Source organism: Ruditapes philippinarum, unplaced genomic scaffold, assembly GCF_026571515.1.
Source record: "Ruditapes philippinarum isolate M1 unplaced genomic scaffold, ASM2657151v2 ctg21779_1_1_1_1, whole genome shotgun sequence".
NCBI lineage: Eukaryota > Metazoa > Mollusca > Bivalvia > Venerida > Veneridae > Ruditapes > Ruditapes philippinarum.
The window spans coordinates 1-18743 of NW_026856591.1; the positions used below are offsets into that span (position 1 = coordinate 1).

The window sequence follows — 18743 nt, forward strand, 5'->3', positions numbered from 1 at the left end:
TTTTAAAAATAATGGTAACGTGTATGTTTCTTTTTTAAAGTGCTGTTGAAAAGATTTGAATAAAAAATGAAAATTTCCGAAAATAGAATGATAGTTTTGAGGGGCTGCAGGCTTATTTTTACTTATAATTATATTATGCTGCATTATTAAGCATGCATCGATTCAATTATGTATTTGGGTTTCACTTTCTTATTGTTTTTAGGTTTGTCACTATTTATTTATATGCTTTTTGGCGACATTGATCATTCATTATTACCAATGAGATTTTAAAAGTTTCAAATACAATTTTTTACCAATAATCAAAGTGCATATACACACAGCAATGACTAATTGCACATGTTTTCGTTTATTCTGGAACTTATTTTTCTGAAACACAATTTCAAGAAATTGAAAATTCTAGGTGGCCGACAGTAACGTATGTTACATTTAGGGCATTAATGGTACTTGTAAAAGAAAAATAACAGATAGAAATGTGTAAAACTGAGAGTGTCCCTATTAGACAAAGTGGCTGCCACCTTTCTAACGACATTTTGACCTCAAGAAGAAACCTTACGTAAAAGAGCTACCCAGTGGAACATCAAATGCTGTGTTTTATTGATGAATGAGCGTATATTTGTACATATAGTAAAATTTAAAATACCTTCTTGTAAAGACCCAAAAGGCCTAGAGCTTAGATATTTTGCATTAGGTATTGTCTGGTAGAGTCCTCTACCCAGATTGTTAAATTAAAGCTCTGGGGTCAAAGTCGGCCCCGCCCCAGGGACCATTGATTTTCCTCAGATTTACATAGTAAAAACTTAGTAAAAACTTAAAAAAAAATTCTTCTAGCAATTGACAAATGCCAACAGGTTAGATATTTTTTGCATGAAACATTGTTAAGAGAACCTCTAGCAAGATTGTTCAAATAATAGCCCTGGGGGTCAAAATTGCCCAGCCCGGGGTCATTGATTTTAAAAATTAAAATTAGTATAAATCTTATTGTCTGAAGGTACAAGGCTTAGAGCTTTAATATTTGTTAAATGATATCATCTATAGGTACTTTACCAAAGTTTTTTCAAATTTTTGCCTCTAGTTGTCAAAATTAAAAGTGAACTTTGATAACAGCTGACCTAGATTTTTGACAACATGTTGTCCTTTGATGCAGTCATGAAATTTTTAGGCTGTGTGAAATAGGACCTTCACCACCAAATTCTTTAGACTCAAGTGCATTGATATATTCCTACTCTGATCTTTTATTGAGATAACAATAGATTTAACCACTAATCTGATAATAAGAATTAGATAGGTCAGGGATCTATGCATTATGACAATCTTCAATTGTATAGAAACAAAAAGAAACCTGTTTCTACACTACTATTTACTGTTGTATTATTGCGGTGGCATAGCATTTTTCTCAAATGCAACCTTGTCAAAGATTTTTAGAATATGTTATTCAACATTTTTATGTTGTAACTTTCAATTGGGAATGTTTTGCTGTGGATTGTGAAAATAATATACTTTTTTCAGTTGGGAATATGACCGAAAATTGGCTATGAAATAAGCCAAAAAAATCCTGGGTAAAAGTAATTATAAGAAAAATCTTATAAAGACCCAGATATTTAACATAAGGCATTGTCTGGTAGACCTTAACCAAGGGGACACAGTGACTTACTTTTTTGTCCTTTGATGTACAGCTTTGAAATTTGGACATTTTTAGATGAAAATCAAACTGGGGTTATGTGCTATTATTATATGTATATAATTAAACTTTTAAGTCTTTTTTCAGTACTTGCCTGTTACTCATAATTAACATATTTCTTAATTAAGTTAATATTTTATTGATATATGCTGAAAGTTTATTTATTGTTTCTGATTTAGGTGCTGTGTGTGCCAGCATAACAGTGGCAGATACTGGTAAGCCACTACCAGATGAGCATGATCAAGGTAATTGGAAATTTATCAGGACATTCATTTATAATTCTCACTGATGAAGTAATATAAATCAATAGTGTACTGATAGAATGTTTATAAAATACTTTGCTTCTGTATGTTTGGTACACCATTTATCATGATTCAATTTGTTATGTGTGTATTTTTTATTTAAATCGACCAAATGATCATATACAAAATACCATTCCTGTTAGCTGTTCTGGTTATTTGGATTACTGTCTGTATGTTATGTTCAAAATCATAAGTACAGGAAAGGAATCAAATTGATTAAAATTGGTATTTGGATGACTCATCAATGCATGCCTTTATACTTGTTTTCATGATAGTTTATATCAATTTTCAGATGGCAAGGCAAAAAATGATGTTTCCGTGCTTAGAGTTTCAAACTATGGTAAAGATGGTTACTTTGTTATAAAAAATGTAAAGTTATAATTAGATTATTATTGAAAGCAGTGTATTTCAATACAGCACTGTTTAGAGTTCAAAAGTGTTTTATTGTAACTGAGCTCTTTACTGATCAATGGAAGAAGTGCAAGTAGATAAAAATGTAGTATTATCTCCCACATATAGAATCAGAGAATGATATTGAAATGGCATTACCTTTCAGTCCATCTATCAGTTGAAGTATGTATAAGGTACAACTGGTTCAAAACAATATTAGTCTCAAAACAATATTGAGTTAAGTGAAAGTGTTTTTCATTTCAGGACATTCTGCAGTCAGCAGTACAGAAAGACGACGTAGGTCAGAAAAAGAATTAGAAAAAGAAAACTTAATGCTCGACAACAAAAGGATAAAACTTGACACTGAAAGAATAATTAAAGAAACTAATAAATTAGAAAAGGAAACAGTGAAAATTGAAAAAGAAACAGTGAAAATTGAAAAAGAAATAGAAAATATAAAATTGAAAAAATCAATTTTGGAAATTGTATTGTCAAGACTGGCAGAAGATCCCCATTCTGTCAGTTTGTTAGATAAATTTGATTTTGATTTTTAGCTATTGTAGTCTTCCGAGCATCGGTGTCTGCGTAACTACTTATGTTAAAGTTTTTGTAATACCTCAAATATTTTTCCAAAGTCCATAGACATCTATGGCCTTTGAAACTTTGCACACTTGTTCACCATTTCATGACCCCCAACATGTAGACAGGAGGAGTTAACTGTATAAAGCATTTGGCAGAATAATGCCCATTTTTCCACTTTAGAATTATACATTTTAAGTTTGCATACCACCTCAGATATTTTTCATATTCTATTGACATCTGGCTTTTGAAACAAGTTTGAAATTTTATACTCTTCTTTGAGAGCAAAATAGGACTTTCTTCAAGGCCTATAACTGTAACATGGATTTAAAAAAAAATTGCCTGTTTGTTAATTTAGAAAATTTTACATTATCAAGTCTGTCCGTCCGTCACAAAACTTGTCCGGACTACTCCTCATAAACTTCTGGTGCAATTTCATCCAAACTTTACATGAATGATCAGTAGCAAGTCTAGTTGTGCATATTGTCAGCATTTTCTGGTTCAATGATTTTTGTCAGAGTTATGGCCCTTTAATAATTTTTATTTCTTAAGTTTTGTTCGTTCGACTACTTCTCTTATACCACTAATGGCAATTTTCATTGAAACTTTACAGGATTGATCTGTAGCTCAAGTCCTTGCGCATATTGCATGGGTTTTCCGGTTGAATGAATTTTTGGCCGAAGTTATGGCCCTTTGATAAAAGCGTGTTTTTTTCTGTGTGTTGCCAGATACACAAAAGCTTGTCCAGACTACTCCTCATAAACTAGTTGGTGCAATTTTTATCCAAAACTATACAGAATGATCAGTACCAATTCTAGTTGTGCACTGTCTGTCCGTCTGTCACAAAACTTGTCCAACATGAAATTGGCCATCATGAGGCGACACGTGATCACTGATCGCTCTTGTTTTACTATCAAGCACTAAGAATAGTAGAGTGTTGCTGTCCTACAACAGCTCTTGTTAAGACAAAACTATAGCCTTTTTAGATCACCTTTCACAAAGTGACAGGGTGAGCTTTTGTGATCGCTTTTTGTCCGGCGTAGCTTTTGTGATCGCTTTTTGTCCCGCGTCCGTAAACTTTTACTTTAAATGACATCTCCTCAGAAACCACTAAGCAAATTTCATCCAAACTTCACAGGAATGTTCCTTTGGTGGTCACCTTTTAAAATTATTCAAAGAATTTAATTCCATGCAGAACTCTGGTTGCCATGGCAACCAAAAGAAAAAAACTTTAAATATCTTCTTTTAAAAAACCCAAGGAGCTAGAGCTTAGATATTTGGCATGAAACATCTTCTAGTGAGTGTCTACCAAGTTTGTTCAAATAAAAGCCCTGGGGTCAAAATTGGCCCCGCCCCAGAGGGTCATTGATTTTCCCTATAATGCATATAGTAAAAACTTAAAAAATATTCTTTTAAAGATCCCAAAGAGCTAGAGCTAAGATATTTAGCATGAAACATGTTCTTATGGATGTCTACCAAGTTCTTTCAAAATAAAGCCCTGGGGTCAAAATTGGCCCCGCCCCAGGGGTCATTCATTTTCCTTATATGTGTATAGCAAAAACTTAAAAAAATTTCTTTTAAAGAACCCAAAGAGCTAGAGCTAAATTATTTAGCATGAAACATGTTCTAATGGGTGTCTACTAAGTTTGTTCAAATTAGAGCCCTGGGGTCAAAATTCGCCTGGCCCCAGGGGTGTCATTGATTTCGATTATATGTGTCAAACGGCCATTTTTCACAATAAGCTCATGGGATAAAAGGTTAAAACAACTCCTCCCATACCAATAGGCCAATATTGTTAAAACTAAGTAAGATCGTTCCTTCTATTATTATACTGTAGAGTCTTTTTGTCAAATATTTTGTATTTTCAAATAATAGTCCTCCGGTCAAACTTGGCCCTGCCCTAGCGAACATAGATTTTCCTTTTTATGTTAATAATAGAAACTAAAAAATTCTTCTCTAAATCTATAAGAGCTAAAACTCAGTACCCATGGTAACAAATAATTCCCTAGCAACCTATGACTTTATACTAGCAAACTGGAAGTTTGCTAGCAACCAATTACTTCTATAGCAAACATTAACTTTCCATAGCAACAAGTGAATCAATCATTGTATTACATAGCAGGCACTGACTACCAAGGAAACTTTTAATTTTGTAAAGCAACAGGACCCTTCTTATGTAAATGTTGTTTTCCCTTAGCAATAGCAACCAGTTGTTTTTACATTTGCACTATTTTAGGTACAAATATGAGCTTTGTGAAATCAGATAATGATTTAGACTTGATATCTTCTTTAGTTTATAGCTTACTTCCTTGCCATGGGGAATATAAATATTCAGATGAGCTATGGACTTGAAACTCTCAAATATTAAATACAACAAGAATATAATTTATGGTTTCTATTATTTATTTTTGCATTATTAATAAATAACAGTGTGTTTATCAAAAATAGTTGTAAAAATGTAGAAAATGATATTTGTTTTGGTTTCTACAAAGTCAATGTAGTAAAACAATTTTTTATAGATTTTCTTTCTATCATCATAATGGAATGGAAATAGATATCAATACTACAATAATCCATGTTTTATTGTTCAAGAACTTTGTGATTAATCACTCAGGCCTACAAGTCTTTGACGTTATGTTAGTGTACATTTAAACACTAAATCAGCTTTAATCGGCTAAAAAATCACTCAAAAAGTGATATTTTTTGGTGAAATAGATAACTGATATCCATATCTTTTACTGTTCACTTGGTCAAATAATTTCATCTCAACTTTACAGAAATTATCAGTTATTATTTAGGATATGTGATAAAAAGAAAATAACATTTGTGTAAGTTCATTTCTAAATTTATTGAACTTGTTAAATATTAAATATTTTGCTCGCCAGAGGCTAGCATGATATTATTTTATTCAACTTGTTCGATTAAATTAGTACATTTGTACTGAACCTACACTCGTTCAATGTCCTTTATTTATTTTTGATATCCGCTTATATTTTCAAAAAAAGAGTATTTAAGTTATTCATTTGCTAATTACCTAAGCAATCTTCTTTTTCTGCTGCTTATTTTGGCAATAAATACATTTACAGTGTTTTAGTAATTTGAATGGAAATTAAAAATAATACATTGTTTACATTTCAGTTCTTTTATAAGTATGACCAAGACTTTCACATTCAGCTCTATTTTCTCCAGGCAATAAAATTGTGTACATCTAACATGCTCTAAAGTCATTTCTTAAATGTTATGAACCTCATATTTCATATTTGCCCTTTTTTTATAAAGGAAATATTAAAAGGTTTCTGAGGCATAATGTGCCTTTAATTCTTGAGTAAGTCTATTGAAATGTATGTTAACATCAACATAATAAAGTTTGAAAATTGAAAAGTTCTGTTTTCATTTAGATTTCTTCATTTCGTTGAAAATAGGAGAGGCCTATAACCTGACAAACCACTAGTGAAATTTATAACATGTAATTTCCACTGTAGCTGGACAATATCTGAATGCTGATGAAAAGAATACCATAACTAAATTGAACAAGAGTCATGTTAACATGGCCATCCCCCGCCGAATTTGTTTGCTCATTGGAAGAATGATATGTACTAGAGCAGAATAATTCAATTTTAAGAGGTCTTTAGGTAAATAAAACTGTTGGCTGAAGTGATTACAGACTTGAAGCCTATGTGAATACTGATGGCTGAAAATAACAAAGGGCAAAAACTGAAAAATAATGCAGGTTAGGTTATCATTCTTGTGTACTGCACTCCTCAATGAGATCTATCCACCTATGAAGTTTCAAGTTGATACCTCAAATACTTTTTGAGATATGCTCCGGGAAAAAATGTCGGATGGAAGGATGGACGGCAGAAGGTTGGATGGACGGAGAGAGACTATTTCTATATCCCCGGCCGCTTTTCAGCAGGGGATAATAACAGGCAAAAATAAATGCTGTCATACATAAATTTTGCTTCTTCAGGAAAAAGAAAGTCAATGTCATCATACATCATGTTAAAAATTAGAGAAATGCAAAAGAACTATATTTCAAAATTGATGATGTGACGTAATTATGTCATGACGTCATAAAGTAAATGCACAACCTAACAATATGCATCAAAATCAGTAAAATAATACTTAGAATCACTTAAAAAGCATGCAATGACTAGAAATGTGTCCATAGGACACAGGTGCCATACTACATATTTTTGGACAACATATGCCAAAAGTTGAAAAGTAAAAATCTTTTACTAAGTAAAGGACAAGAGCTTTACAAATACTGGATAAATCCACAAGTACAACTACACATGCTGATCATTGAACATTCCTGTAAAGTTTCATGACTCTAGGTCAAATCCTTTCCGAGTTACATGCGACACAAGTTGAATATTGCAAATTTTTTACTAAGTCAAGGGCAGTAACTCTATGTAAACAGAAAAAATCCACAAGTGAAACACCAGGTGCACAACTTCATATGCTGAGCAACAAACATTCTTGTAAAGTTTCATGATTGTAGGTCAAATAATTTTAGAATTACATGCGACACAAATTGAAAGTAAGTTAAGGGCAATAACTCTAAAAGATACTGAATAAATCCACACGAAAATAACCAGGTGCACAACTACACATGCTGATCAACATTCCTGTAATGTTTCAGGACTAGGTCCAATCCTTTTTGGGTTACATGCGACACAAGTTGAAAATTGCAAATTTTTACTAAGTAACAGGCAGTAACTCTAAAAACACTATATAATCCACACGAAAATACCCAGGTGGACAGCTGCTCATTATTATCAACAATCCTGAAAAGTTTTATGACTAGGTCAAATATTTTTTTAGTTACCTGCCGGACAAAAGAGAACGAACAGACAGACAAGGGTAAATCTAAATGCCCCACTTTTAAGTGGGGGCACAAAAAGAAAATTTATTTGTTTTACATATTAGATTGAAATATATTTCATTTGTATACTCCAGATATTCTATTTTCAATCAAGGCTACGCCCCTCAAGAAAATATTGCATCTGGTGTTCACTCAGTGAAATATATTTCATTATTACATGCAAAACAAACAAATATCCTCTATATAATGAAGGTTTCCTTGCCTACAGACACAGAAACCTGAAGTTTAAAACAAAACAAAAATTCAACAATATATACATAATATAAGTGATATTTCCTTGGTTGTTGAAATATTTTTGTTTTGTTTTAAACGTCAGTTTCCTGTGCTTAAAAGAAATTTTGACATAAATGTTGGCGAATTCCAGATCCATCGTTATGTTCTGGAAGGCTAACATTGCTGGCATCATTTCCAATGTCAACTTCGCCAGTGTCGTCAAGAGGTTCATCCCTCTGCATGGCAATGTTATGGAGGACAACACATGCCATTGTGACAAGTGCAGCCCTCTCAGGTAACATGCGAAGCCCGACCTGTAGGCATGGAAACCTTCTCTTTAAAATACCAAAACTTTGCTCAATAAGGACTCTCGCCCGACACAATGCTGAATTAAACTTCCTCTCCTTTTCGTCACTAGGTTGGTTATATGGTGTCATTAGAAAAGGGCGACATGGATAAGCAGAGTCCCCAACCAAAAGTCCATCATACTGTCCTAAAACATATAAATACATACATATTTTTTGTTGCCATCAAACTGATATAATAGAAAATACATTCCGAAGACATGTCATTTGCTCATAGTGATTTACATTCATATATGAATTCATGATTAGATTAGAGATTGTGAATATCTTTAGCATTAAATGTATTTTTATAATACAACTTTACTTTTATTATAGAAAAAATTATGATTTAACATTTCTAAACAAACTAATATTATAATGATTATGAAGATGGCTTAATTCATGACAAAGTAAAACTGAGACAGACTTCATGTTAGTGTCCGGGAATTATAAATATTTTGAGTCCCAATCACTGTGGATATCTGTTAATGTTTTTTTTGTTTTGTTTTGGGTTTTACGTCACATCGACACAGTATAGGTCATATCGCGACGTTCCAGCTTTACTGGTGGAGGAAGACCTCAGGTGCCCTTCCGTGCATTATTTCAGACACTAACGGGCACCTGAGTAGAACCACCGACGTTCCGTAAGCTAGCTGGATAGCTTCCTCGCATGAAATAATTCAAAATCCCTGTCGGGATTCGAACCCACAGCGGTGAGGGGCAAGTGGTTTGAAGTAAACGACCTTAACCACGGACGCCCCATCTGTTAATGATCATAGCTCAGAACAAATTTAATTTTATTTTTTTTCTGTATTAAATTTATTATGAATAAAGATTTGAAGATGATAAATAAGTGAAATTAATTGTATGTTAAATATAACTGAAAGCATAAAGGAAAGCAAGTGTTTACTCACCATTTTCCAAACTTTCACAGAGTTTACTGTTCCTAAAGACCCTCGCGTCATGTGTGCAGCCTGGCCACTCTGCTACACAGTTTAAGAACTTAAATTCAGCATCACAAACCATCTAAAACAAAATTATATTCAGTTTGTATAAATATTCATGTGTAAGTCGTCTCCTTTATATAAACAGGGCAGCACGAAATACCCAAATATACCCAAATACACCCAAATATACAAAATATTGCCCAAATATTGCCTAAATATACCCAAATATTGCCCAATTATACTACAAATAAATGTTTTATACTAAAAAAGTGCAAGGGCGGCCTGGTGGGGTCTCGAACCCAAGACCCTAAGAAAACCATACCGCAGCTCTTCCTACTGAGCTATCTGACCACTTACAAACTATCCAAATCAAATCAAATCAAATCAAAATTTAAACACCCCTAATTAGTATCAGTTCAATAATATAACACTAAGATAAGTAAAAAACAAGAATTATGTCAAGAATAAGGTTGAAAGCCAGATGCAACAGAGACTGTGGTTGTCAGTCTGCCATCTAATTGTTGTTTTTATAAAATTATCCATGGGACAGATAATGGATAACATGTTTCTTTGCAATCAAATGATTTTTAATGAATTTGGTTAACACCTTAAACTACCAACATTATTTTAAGCTTTCTTTGTAAACTAATTAAAGAAATAATTTAATAATCATATACCTGTACATTAATCGAATGAAACCCTTTTCTGTTAACAAAGTCACTTTCATTGTTGGTTGGGGCCTGAATCTTAACATGCGTACAGTCCACAGCTCCAATTACATTTGGAAATTCTGAAGCAAAGCATATATTAAATCATGTAATACTGTGATAAATTCTTTACTTGAACATCATAGTATATTATCTACTATTTTAACACAACCCACATATTTCCCCACTGAACACAGAGAACTGAAATTTGTGTGTTTTTATGCAACAAAATCACTGTTGAGTCATTCTATATTTAAATATGTGAAACATAATCATTGAACATGTGACGTAACCACAAAAACAATTGACGCAATGAAAATAAGTACAGAAACAAACCAGGCACATTTTAGCTTATTGATCCTGGTGGCAGCAATTATTTGTTGATGTCATGTTATAATCCAAATAATAAATCACAAACTTTGATTTTATCACTTGATAAAATCGCTGTTTGTCGTTCAGATGCACAACATGATAACTCTTGGGCCACGCCCTCTTGACATAATTCATCGAATCCAATTCCTGTGATTTTATTGAGCAATAAAATCACAGTTTGGGATATAATTTCATAATTTAAAGTTTTATTAGCAAATTATTAGCAAATTAATACTTACATATACATTAAAAATGACTGTCTTATATACATAATGTTTGATTATTTAAAAAAATGTATAAGTAAGGTGCTCAAATTTGATATTAAATTTAGTATTGATACATGTACTATAGCTGTTACTACAGTCTCTTTAAATTATATGAAATAAACATATTTTGACTTCACACAAATGAAGATATGTTATGTCTAAAATTATACTATAATGCTACATGTGGTCACAATATGAATATAAAGTGTCAATCAAAAAAGACTGGTGGTTTATTTAAGACAAGAAAACAACTACAAAATGTATACTTTAGGCACCTTCTTACATTCTACCTTCTTATCATAGTTTATTCATTCTTTTAATCAAATAAGACTTATTAGATCTATAAGTTTCAACATATTTCAATAGATTTCTGTGATAAAAATAGTCTACTCAATGATATATCTTAAACATATTTTGATATCTGTTTTTAAATGTTTTAATTATAAATGTTGGCCGGTTATATCTGAATAATGGTCTTTAATCGTCGAGTACGAAAATGTTTGGGAACGAATATACTGAAGTAGTTCAGCGTCCCTGTAAAATGGATTTCTCATATGCACAAAAGGTTAATCAGGCAAATTGAGGCAGATATATATGGAGCATATTCAAACGAATTATCAACTAAAAAACTTATCTTTAAGGATTTGCTGAATCACTTTTTGTAAATCCTTCAATCGTTAGCAGCCATTTGCAATTCTAGCCTCGCTGTAAATATCAAGGTCAGTCCAAATTTAGTAACAATAATTTTGGAAATTCCATTTCTTTTCAGTAATGCTATTTTTAGGTACATAATGTAAACAAAAGAAAATTGTACAGTTGACTTACTACTAATACGATAGAACTTCTCCTTTGTGACCCTTGTTTGGGAAGCCGAAGGCATGTGTATAAATTCCTTTGCTGCAGAAACAAGTGCCTTGGCAACCGTTATCACGCATCTCGAAACAGACGATTCTGACAGCCCTGTAGAATCGCCGACGAGGCGCATGAAAGACCCCGTGGCGAAAAACCGCAGGGCTGTCAGAAGCTGTAACATTGGCGGCACAGACTGGCTCCTTCTCGTCGATCTGCTCAAAAATCTCTCTACTATAGCGAATATATATAAAATGGACGCCTTAGAAAACCGGTATCTTTTCCTAAGTTCACCATCATCCATATCATCTAACGAGAATCGTTTTCTAAAAACTCGTTTGTCACGACGACGACGAAGGTGTACTCTTCTCGAAAGCGCCATTTTGATTGTCTGAGACAAAAACTGAGACAGCAAACCTTTGTCTCAATAAATCTGAGAAAAATCTCAAGTCTTAAGTTGAGATTTTTCTCAGATTTTGTTAGTGAAAGCCAAACTGAGAAAAATCTCAATCTCAGTCTCTGAGTTGAGAAAAATCTCAGATTTGAGCTGAGATTTTGACTTTGAGAACGTTAGTGAAAGCCGGGCCAGATCTCTGATATTGACTCTAATAGTCATTTGTCTCTCAAATCATGTTGGCTTAGTTGTCGGTCACTTGTGGCAAAATAAGAAGTTACTGTTTAGTTATTTTCAAGAAACAGATTAGATGGGTTGACCGCCGAGATATGACCAAAGCATGTGTTAAACTCGGCGTAAAAATAATAATTAAAACAAACAGCAAATTGAATGCGTTATCATACACTTATGAAAATGAGCAGCTATTCTTCAGCTATAACTTCTCACGTAATCTGACCTGGATAAACGAAAACATTCAAAACATGTTTCATAATTCCAAACAAACCATATATTATATTATCATTACATCAAACAGATATAACGGAATGAGATTATATACCCTAAGTTAAGGAGACATGAATATGCACACTTTGTAAAAAAAAGAATTTGAGATTGTTTCTGCTTCTGGTTTTCTGTGTCGTGGACTGCTTCCGGTGAACGTTGCTATTGTCTTGTTGATCTTCGTTCTTAAATTTTTACAGAGCTGCAACTGTTAAAGTTGAAACAATGTGAAACGCATTAACGCAGGTGGTAAAACAATATATGCTTACAATTCAATGTTTATGTTACAATAGTTTTCTCTCAATCATTTGTTTATTTAATCTATCACTAATTTGTCTTTGGTCTTCCTGAATTATTAATAGAATTACTCCTTGTAAAGAAGAAGATGTTAATACGGGACTTTAGAAGTGTAATGCATGCATTAAAAATATTCTTCCATCTACACCACCGTGGATAAGCGTTTCTAGCATTACAATAACCATTATTTGAAGCCCTAAACCATAATCTACTGTAATATCAAATGTGATAACCACGCGCCACCAGTAAAAATACAAAAGGAAAACAAGTCGCTCAATTTCCTTCCATATTTATACTATCATGCGCAATTCTATCCAATTTTATGCATAATGTACACAATCATAAATTAATAAAAAATATACATCATCGTCGCATTGGCCAACGTTACCTTGCCTTTATGAAGATAATGACGTTAACGTTCACTCTTTCTCACTGTATTGTCCTTCTGCTGCCATACATATTTGATGACGCATCACCAACGACCGAAAAAAACATTGAAAAACCACTCCTTACCAAATACTTTGCTCATTGACACATTTTCAGTTATTATCTTGTGATTTGTGGTGGTGTGATTTTACTGATGTCATTTTTTTCCCGCTATTTCTCACACTGACATGCGACGATCGCCATCAAGTATTTTCCTAATCTCGTCACAAGAGACGCTCGGTTATCAAGACCAACCTTTAATCATCTACAGTAGACATGCGGCCTACTTTGAATCTTTTATACCATTCATTCACGACTGTACGCGACAATGTTTTTCTTCGAATGACTTCTCAAGCATTGCTATAGTTTCTTCCGGTGATACATTTATACTTCAAAGAACTGAATAATATCTCGCTGTTTTTTGATAATATCTCGATCCATGGTCAGCTAGAGCACCATGCCATTTACACGTTGTTATTACGTCATTTAAATCTAAAATAATTCCACAAATGACGTCATATGTTGCTTAACGTCATTGTAATGTTCAAGATATATTTTAAGACAAAACGTGACTAGCTGTGTATATTCAATCAAAATGTATATTAACAAAACACGAGGTTGTTCTAATATCATATATTTTCCTGAATTAGTAATTATAGATTTATTTGTTTTGGTAATAAAATTTAATTTAACATTCTACTTTTTTGACATATTGGAAACTCATAGTAAATAATAATTGCATGTGATTTTTTTTGGCATTGATTTAATGGCATGATACCACAGCTCCGTCATTATTATTCAAGGATGTTTGGAAATGAGCGACACAATCTACTATTATCTCTAAGCATTAGTTCTAATATGTGTTTTCTTGTAATATACATACACATGTATATTGACTTACTTAATGAGGTAGCTTGATATATGCGGCATGTACACGTACTTGTTTGCCATTTTATTTATACTGATTATGATGACAAAAATAAATTTAAAATCTTATGATGAAATATGTATTGCTTTCCTTAAAGGAAAAATAGTCATTAGAATTGTATATTCATTTTTTAAATAAAAACCAATTATTTGACTTGTATATTTATACTTTATAACATCTAAAGCCGTAAACGTTGTCATTGACGTTAATTATAAAATGTAAATCACCCTTAAAATGTTAGAGATAAATATCACTATGAAACAATAAGCAAATTAAATTTTTTCTTTTACTTATTTCAAGAACTATAGAATTAAATTTCTTTTAAGAATACAATATGTCATTTAATAAAGGGACTGAATTATCGTGCCAGTGGTCATATATCCTATTCACATACATAACCAGTAACATTAAAACAAAACAAAATATTGGTTTACATACAAATGTCATGTGGTAACAAGAAAAGAAGTATAAAAGGAAAATTCTAAAATGCTTAGAGAATACACAATAACACATGTGTATGTAAAAGAAACATTAATATACACTACCTAAGAAATCTCCTTAAGTCTATTTTATGCCTTTGATGTTAACATTGTTCTCAGCTCTTAAACTAAATTATAATTTTCAGGAATATGTCACTTTGAACACATTTGTGAGAACTCAAGATACAGAAATTAAATAGTTTTTGTTCGTCGCTTATGTTTCATACGATATTGTTAGAATTGAATTCGACCACGTTTCAGCAGTCCTACGTGCAAGTTTATTTCAAATAAAGTAATATCAATGATGAGAGAGGCAAGGAAATTAATGTGTCTACGTACTTTAGAGACCCACTAGGCTGTTGTACTCAACACGTACACTGAATCCAAATATTTGTTTTATAGATAAGTGGTCTTGTACTCAATTAAACTTATGATTCATTATAAAAAAAGCCAAAGAAACGTTATCTAGTATATGTATAATGCCACAGTGAGGTTTAAATGTCTTTATACGAGTTTAATTAACGGGAGGATCACCAAAGTGTGCGATTCTTTAATTCGTTTTCAAGATGCTTATCTTGCATACTGTTCTAGTTTGGTATTATGTCGTATAGGAATTACTATTACTGACAAACAGATGTATTTCATATAGAAATTTGTCAATAGTCTATTGTATATCAGAGAATCATCTATTCTGCAGGAAATGTATTGTGGTTATATTAAGAGGCTTTTACATTTCTTCCTGAAGAAAAATATGAACATACCAAAACTACTGTATACAGTTATTGCCATTTACGTCATTAAAAAGAAACCATTGTCTCTAAGCTTGTTTATATATGGCAAATAAGCTAAAACTTCTTTACCGCTATACATATATTTAGGGCAAATAAGATAAAACTTCTTTACCGCTATACATATATTTAGGCATCCTGAAACAATGCTAGCACAAGATTTATTTGTTTCTGTCAAAATTCCTTTTAACGATATTGAATTTGAATTTAATTTCGATAAGATGTTGTAAGTGATACTGGGAAATCAGATATTGAATGGTTTTCAGTACATCATCACTTGTCTAGCTGTGTAAGAAGTTTGTATTAACTGAAATGTGCGTTAAAAAGATGAGATTAATTAACCTCTAATGCTTTTATTATAAGGGATTGTTGATTTGTATTTACGCATGCGCTATCATATATGAACGATGAACATATAAGAAATAAGTGCAATGTAATACAAGCATGCCCAATCGTTGGCAAAAAGAGAGAACAATGTTCTCTTTGAGAACAAGAAAGTATTTATGTCATAGCTAGATGTTACATCTGTTGTCTTGTATCATTTGACATGTTTTATGTGCATAAGTCATAAATCAAAATGTTTTTGCTGCAGTAATCATACGACAAAATCAAACTTATATCATTTATAACAAATGTTTTTGTCATGACAACATCAGGTACCGCTTAGTTTTGTATCATTATTTTTTATCTGGTTGGTATTTATTTGTTTGACTAGAACACACGTGCTAGGATAACTTATTTTACAGCTAGAATGTTGTTTGTAGAAACCTCGTGTGTTCTAACCCTCTGGTACCTTTCTTTCTATCTATATGTACTTGTTATTGACGATGAACAATTGGAACGTCAATACTTGTCAAGATATAGGAAGGATAGCTTGTGTACCCTTATACATCAATGATGCTTCTGCTCACAATTTTTATAATAAATTAGGTAAGTTTTTAAAAAAACATCAAGGTTCCAATGTGTAATGCAGTATGAGGATATAAATTAAATATGTAAATAAGATGTGAAATAAATATGTATATCCTAAATATTCTTTAGAGTTTTAAAGCTTTAGGTTTTAGTAGACCACTAAAGCATAAAACTGTTAGATCATGAGATCTGACACATATTAGTGGACTTTAAATGTTGATTTATATTTGACGTATATTGAGCAATGAGCAATGAATAAAAGAAGATATAGGTAAATAGTTACAGAAGTACACATACCGTGAAAGCGCTGCTTTTAAGAGTTCTGCCATTAAGTGTAAGCCACTTAAAAATGCATACGCATTATAAAAACATGTTTCCCGATGAAAGATATTTATTTTCTTCCTTGTCAGATGAGCACAAATCCTACATATAATCCTTTAATTATCAATCACTAGACTCTGCTAGAGTTTAAAAATACTGTTTAGGCTTATTTATATATTAATGTGATTTTAGATAATATAATTATCTTTAAAGAATATTTGAAATGTTTAAATGGTATTCTCCACAACACAAAGATAAATTTTTTCATGGTTTTTAATAATACAAAAAAAAATTCAGAATATGTATTTCCAAGCTCGTTCCAATATTTTTGTGTTAGTAAGAGAAAGAAATATTAAAGAAAATTGAGTAACGCTCCTATCGGAAAATATACATGCTAGTAAAGAATCGTATTTTTTTAATTTTAAAAGTAAATCACCATTCTAAATACCCCTTTCTTTCGCAAAATGTTGTTGTATTTTGAAAGATAAATGAGAGCTTAAAATTTTAGTTTTCACTTCAATGATAAAAAGGTAACTGAGTGACCGTGTCAGTTTTTAATAAATTATGTATATTCTTCTCCATGTATTGTGTTCACTCAATAAAAAATTTGACCCTATACAAAAACAACAAATATTGTTTAGATCTTTATGCTACATGTTTTTCATTTGTGTCAAGACAACTTCATGTCCGATTTTATGTTATGATGCAACATTATGTACGTCATACTATATCTAAAATTTATAATGTATTAATAACTTCATGATAAACCGAAGTATAAATAGCTTCGTTTTCTTTACCATACAAATTATTGATTTTACTACTTACTAAATAAATTCAAAAACTTATGCTCGGCTTTGAGTGGAATTTTGCGTTTATCGCCAAATCGTAACAATTATTCTCAATTTACATACTTTTTATATTATTATTGTTCTAACACAATCTCTATCAGCAGCAATTTGATACGATTTATCAGCTAAATCACCTGATATAAAATCAATTTAAAGATAAACTTTTGCATTTCAATTCTAACTGTAATAATTTAATATATGTTATTTTCAAAGTTTTGATTTTGTAAAAGTTCAAGTTTGTAAGATAGTTCATAAATGCATACATATACATTATACAGCATGTAAAAAAGTTTCTGTGTCTCTTTTAAAATTAGAAGAAAAAACACACACACAGAACATTTGAATTGATTTTCACATCAAGCTTTTTTATTTGAAAAAACAACAACAACAACAACAACAAAACAAACAACAGAACAAACAGTTCAATATAGTTCTATCGGCGGATTTGAATATAAAGTGATAAAACATTTGCATCTCAGATTTCAAATGTTTGTAGTTTTAAGCCATTAATTTTCCTGACTTTTTGTTCTATTGCTCTATATAATTTCGTGAAGCAGGGATAAAACTGAAATTTCTTTTAATAATTGATCAGTTGCTGAATTTTATTAAATAGATTGAAATCCAATATTTTGAATTGTTCCCACAAAATATAATAATTCAGTTCCATTTAAACGCAGGGAAAATACAAAAGCGCAGTTGTTAAATTGCAAGATTATTTTTGTTATTTTTACGTGATGTTTAATTGACAATTTTTATAAGCCAGTGTTTTGGTGCTTGAACGGTAGCTTCGCTTTGCACTAAAATTACTAAGAGGATCTTCAATCAAAGAGAACCTTGTGCTTTGTCTTGTGTCCTGTACTGTTTGGTGTCCTGCTGGGCTCCTTGCCGGTTGTCATGTGTGCTGGCTATTATAGATTATTTCGAGCTTGCTCATGTCAGAAAAAGAGCCCATCTAATAGCAATGTTTTAGGTCAGAAAACTATCCATTACTCATAAACCATACGGTAAAGTTTGTTTAAATTTTGCAAAGATGTGTCTTTTAAGGCATATAACAGTCCTACGTTGTCAATGTTACAATTCCTTTTAGTGCCAATTAGGTGTATTCTACCTTAATATGATAATTCGCATGATAGCAATTCGTAGTTTATATAACAATTGAAGCGAAATGGATCACTCAAAGACAGCCGATAACAATTTATGCGGCTGATAACGAGTTTGGAAAGTATAATTCAAACATCATCCATGCACAAAAATATGGTGCCAGATTTTCTGCATTTCCCCACTGAAATCAAAGAAACAATCTATCAAAACTGT

The 18743-nt window shown here is 31.9% G+C and overlaps 1 protein-coding gene and 1 long non-coding RNA gene across 2 annotated transcripts; one reads left to right on the top strand and one right to left on the bottom strand.

Moving 5' to 3' along the window:
- Positions 1-1603: 1603 nt before the first annotated feature.
- On the top strand, positions 1604-3009 carry LOC132747063 (uncharacterized). The gene is made up of 3 exons (XR_009628075.1): positions 1604-1923; positions 2273-2320; positions 2635-3009. It is a non-coding gene; the product is annotated as an uncharacterized LOC132747063 (long non-coding RNA).
- Positions 3010-5223: 2214 nt separating this feature from the next.
- Positions 5224-12109, bottom strand: LOC132747064 (putative nuclease HARBI1). The gene is made up of 4 exons (XM_060736372.1): positions 11512-12109; positions 10019-10131; positions 9309-9420; positions 5224-8543 (listed from the first exon to the last, which is right to left on the bottom strand). Exons 1-4 carry the CDS (start codon positions 11915-11917, stop codon positions 8164-8166), a joined length of 1011 nt encoding a protein of 336 aa, XP_060592355.1. The 5' UTR covers positions 11918-12109; the 3' UTR covers positions 5224-8163.
- Positions 12110-18743: the final 6634 nt, after the last annotated feature.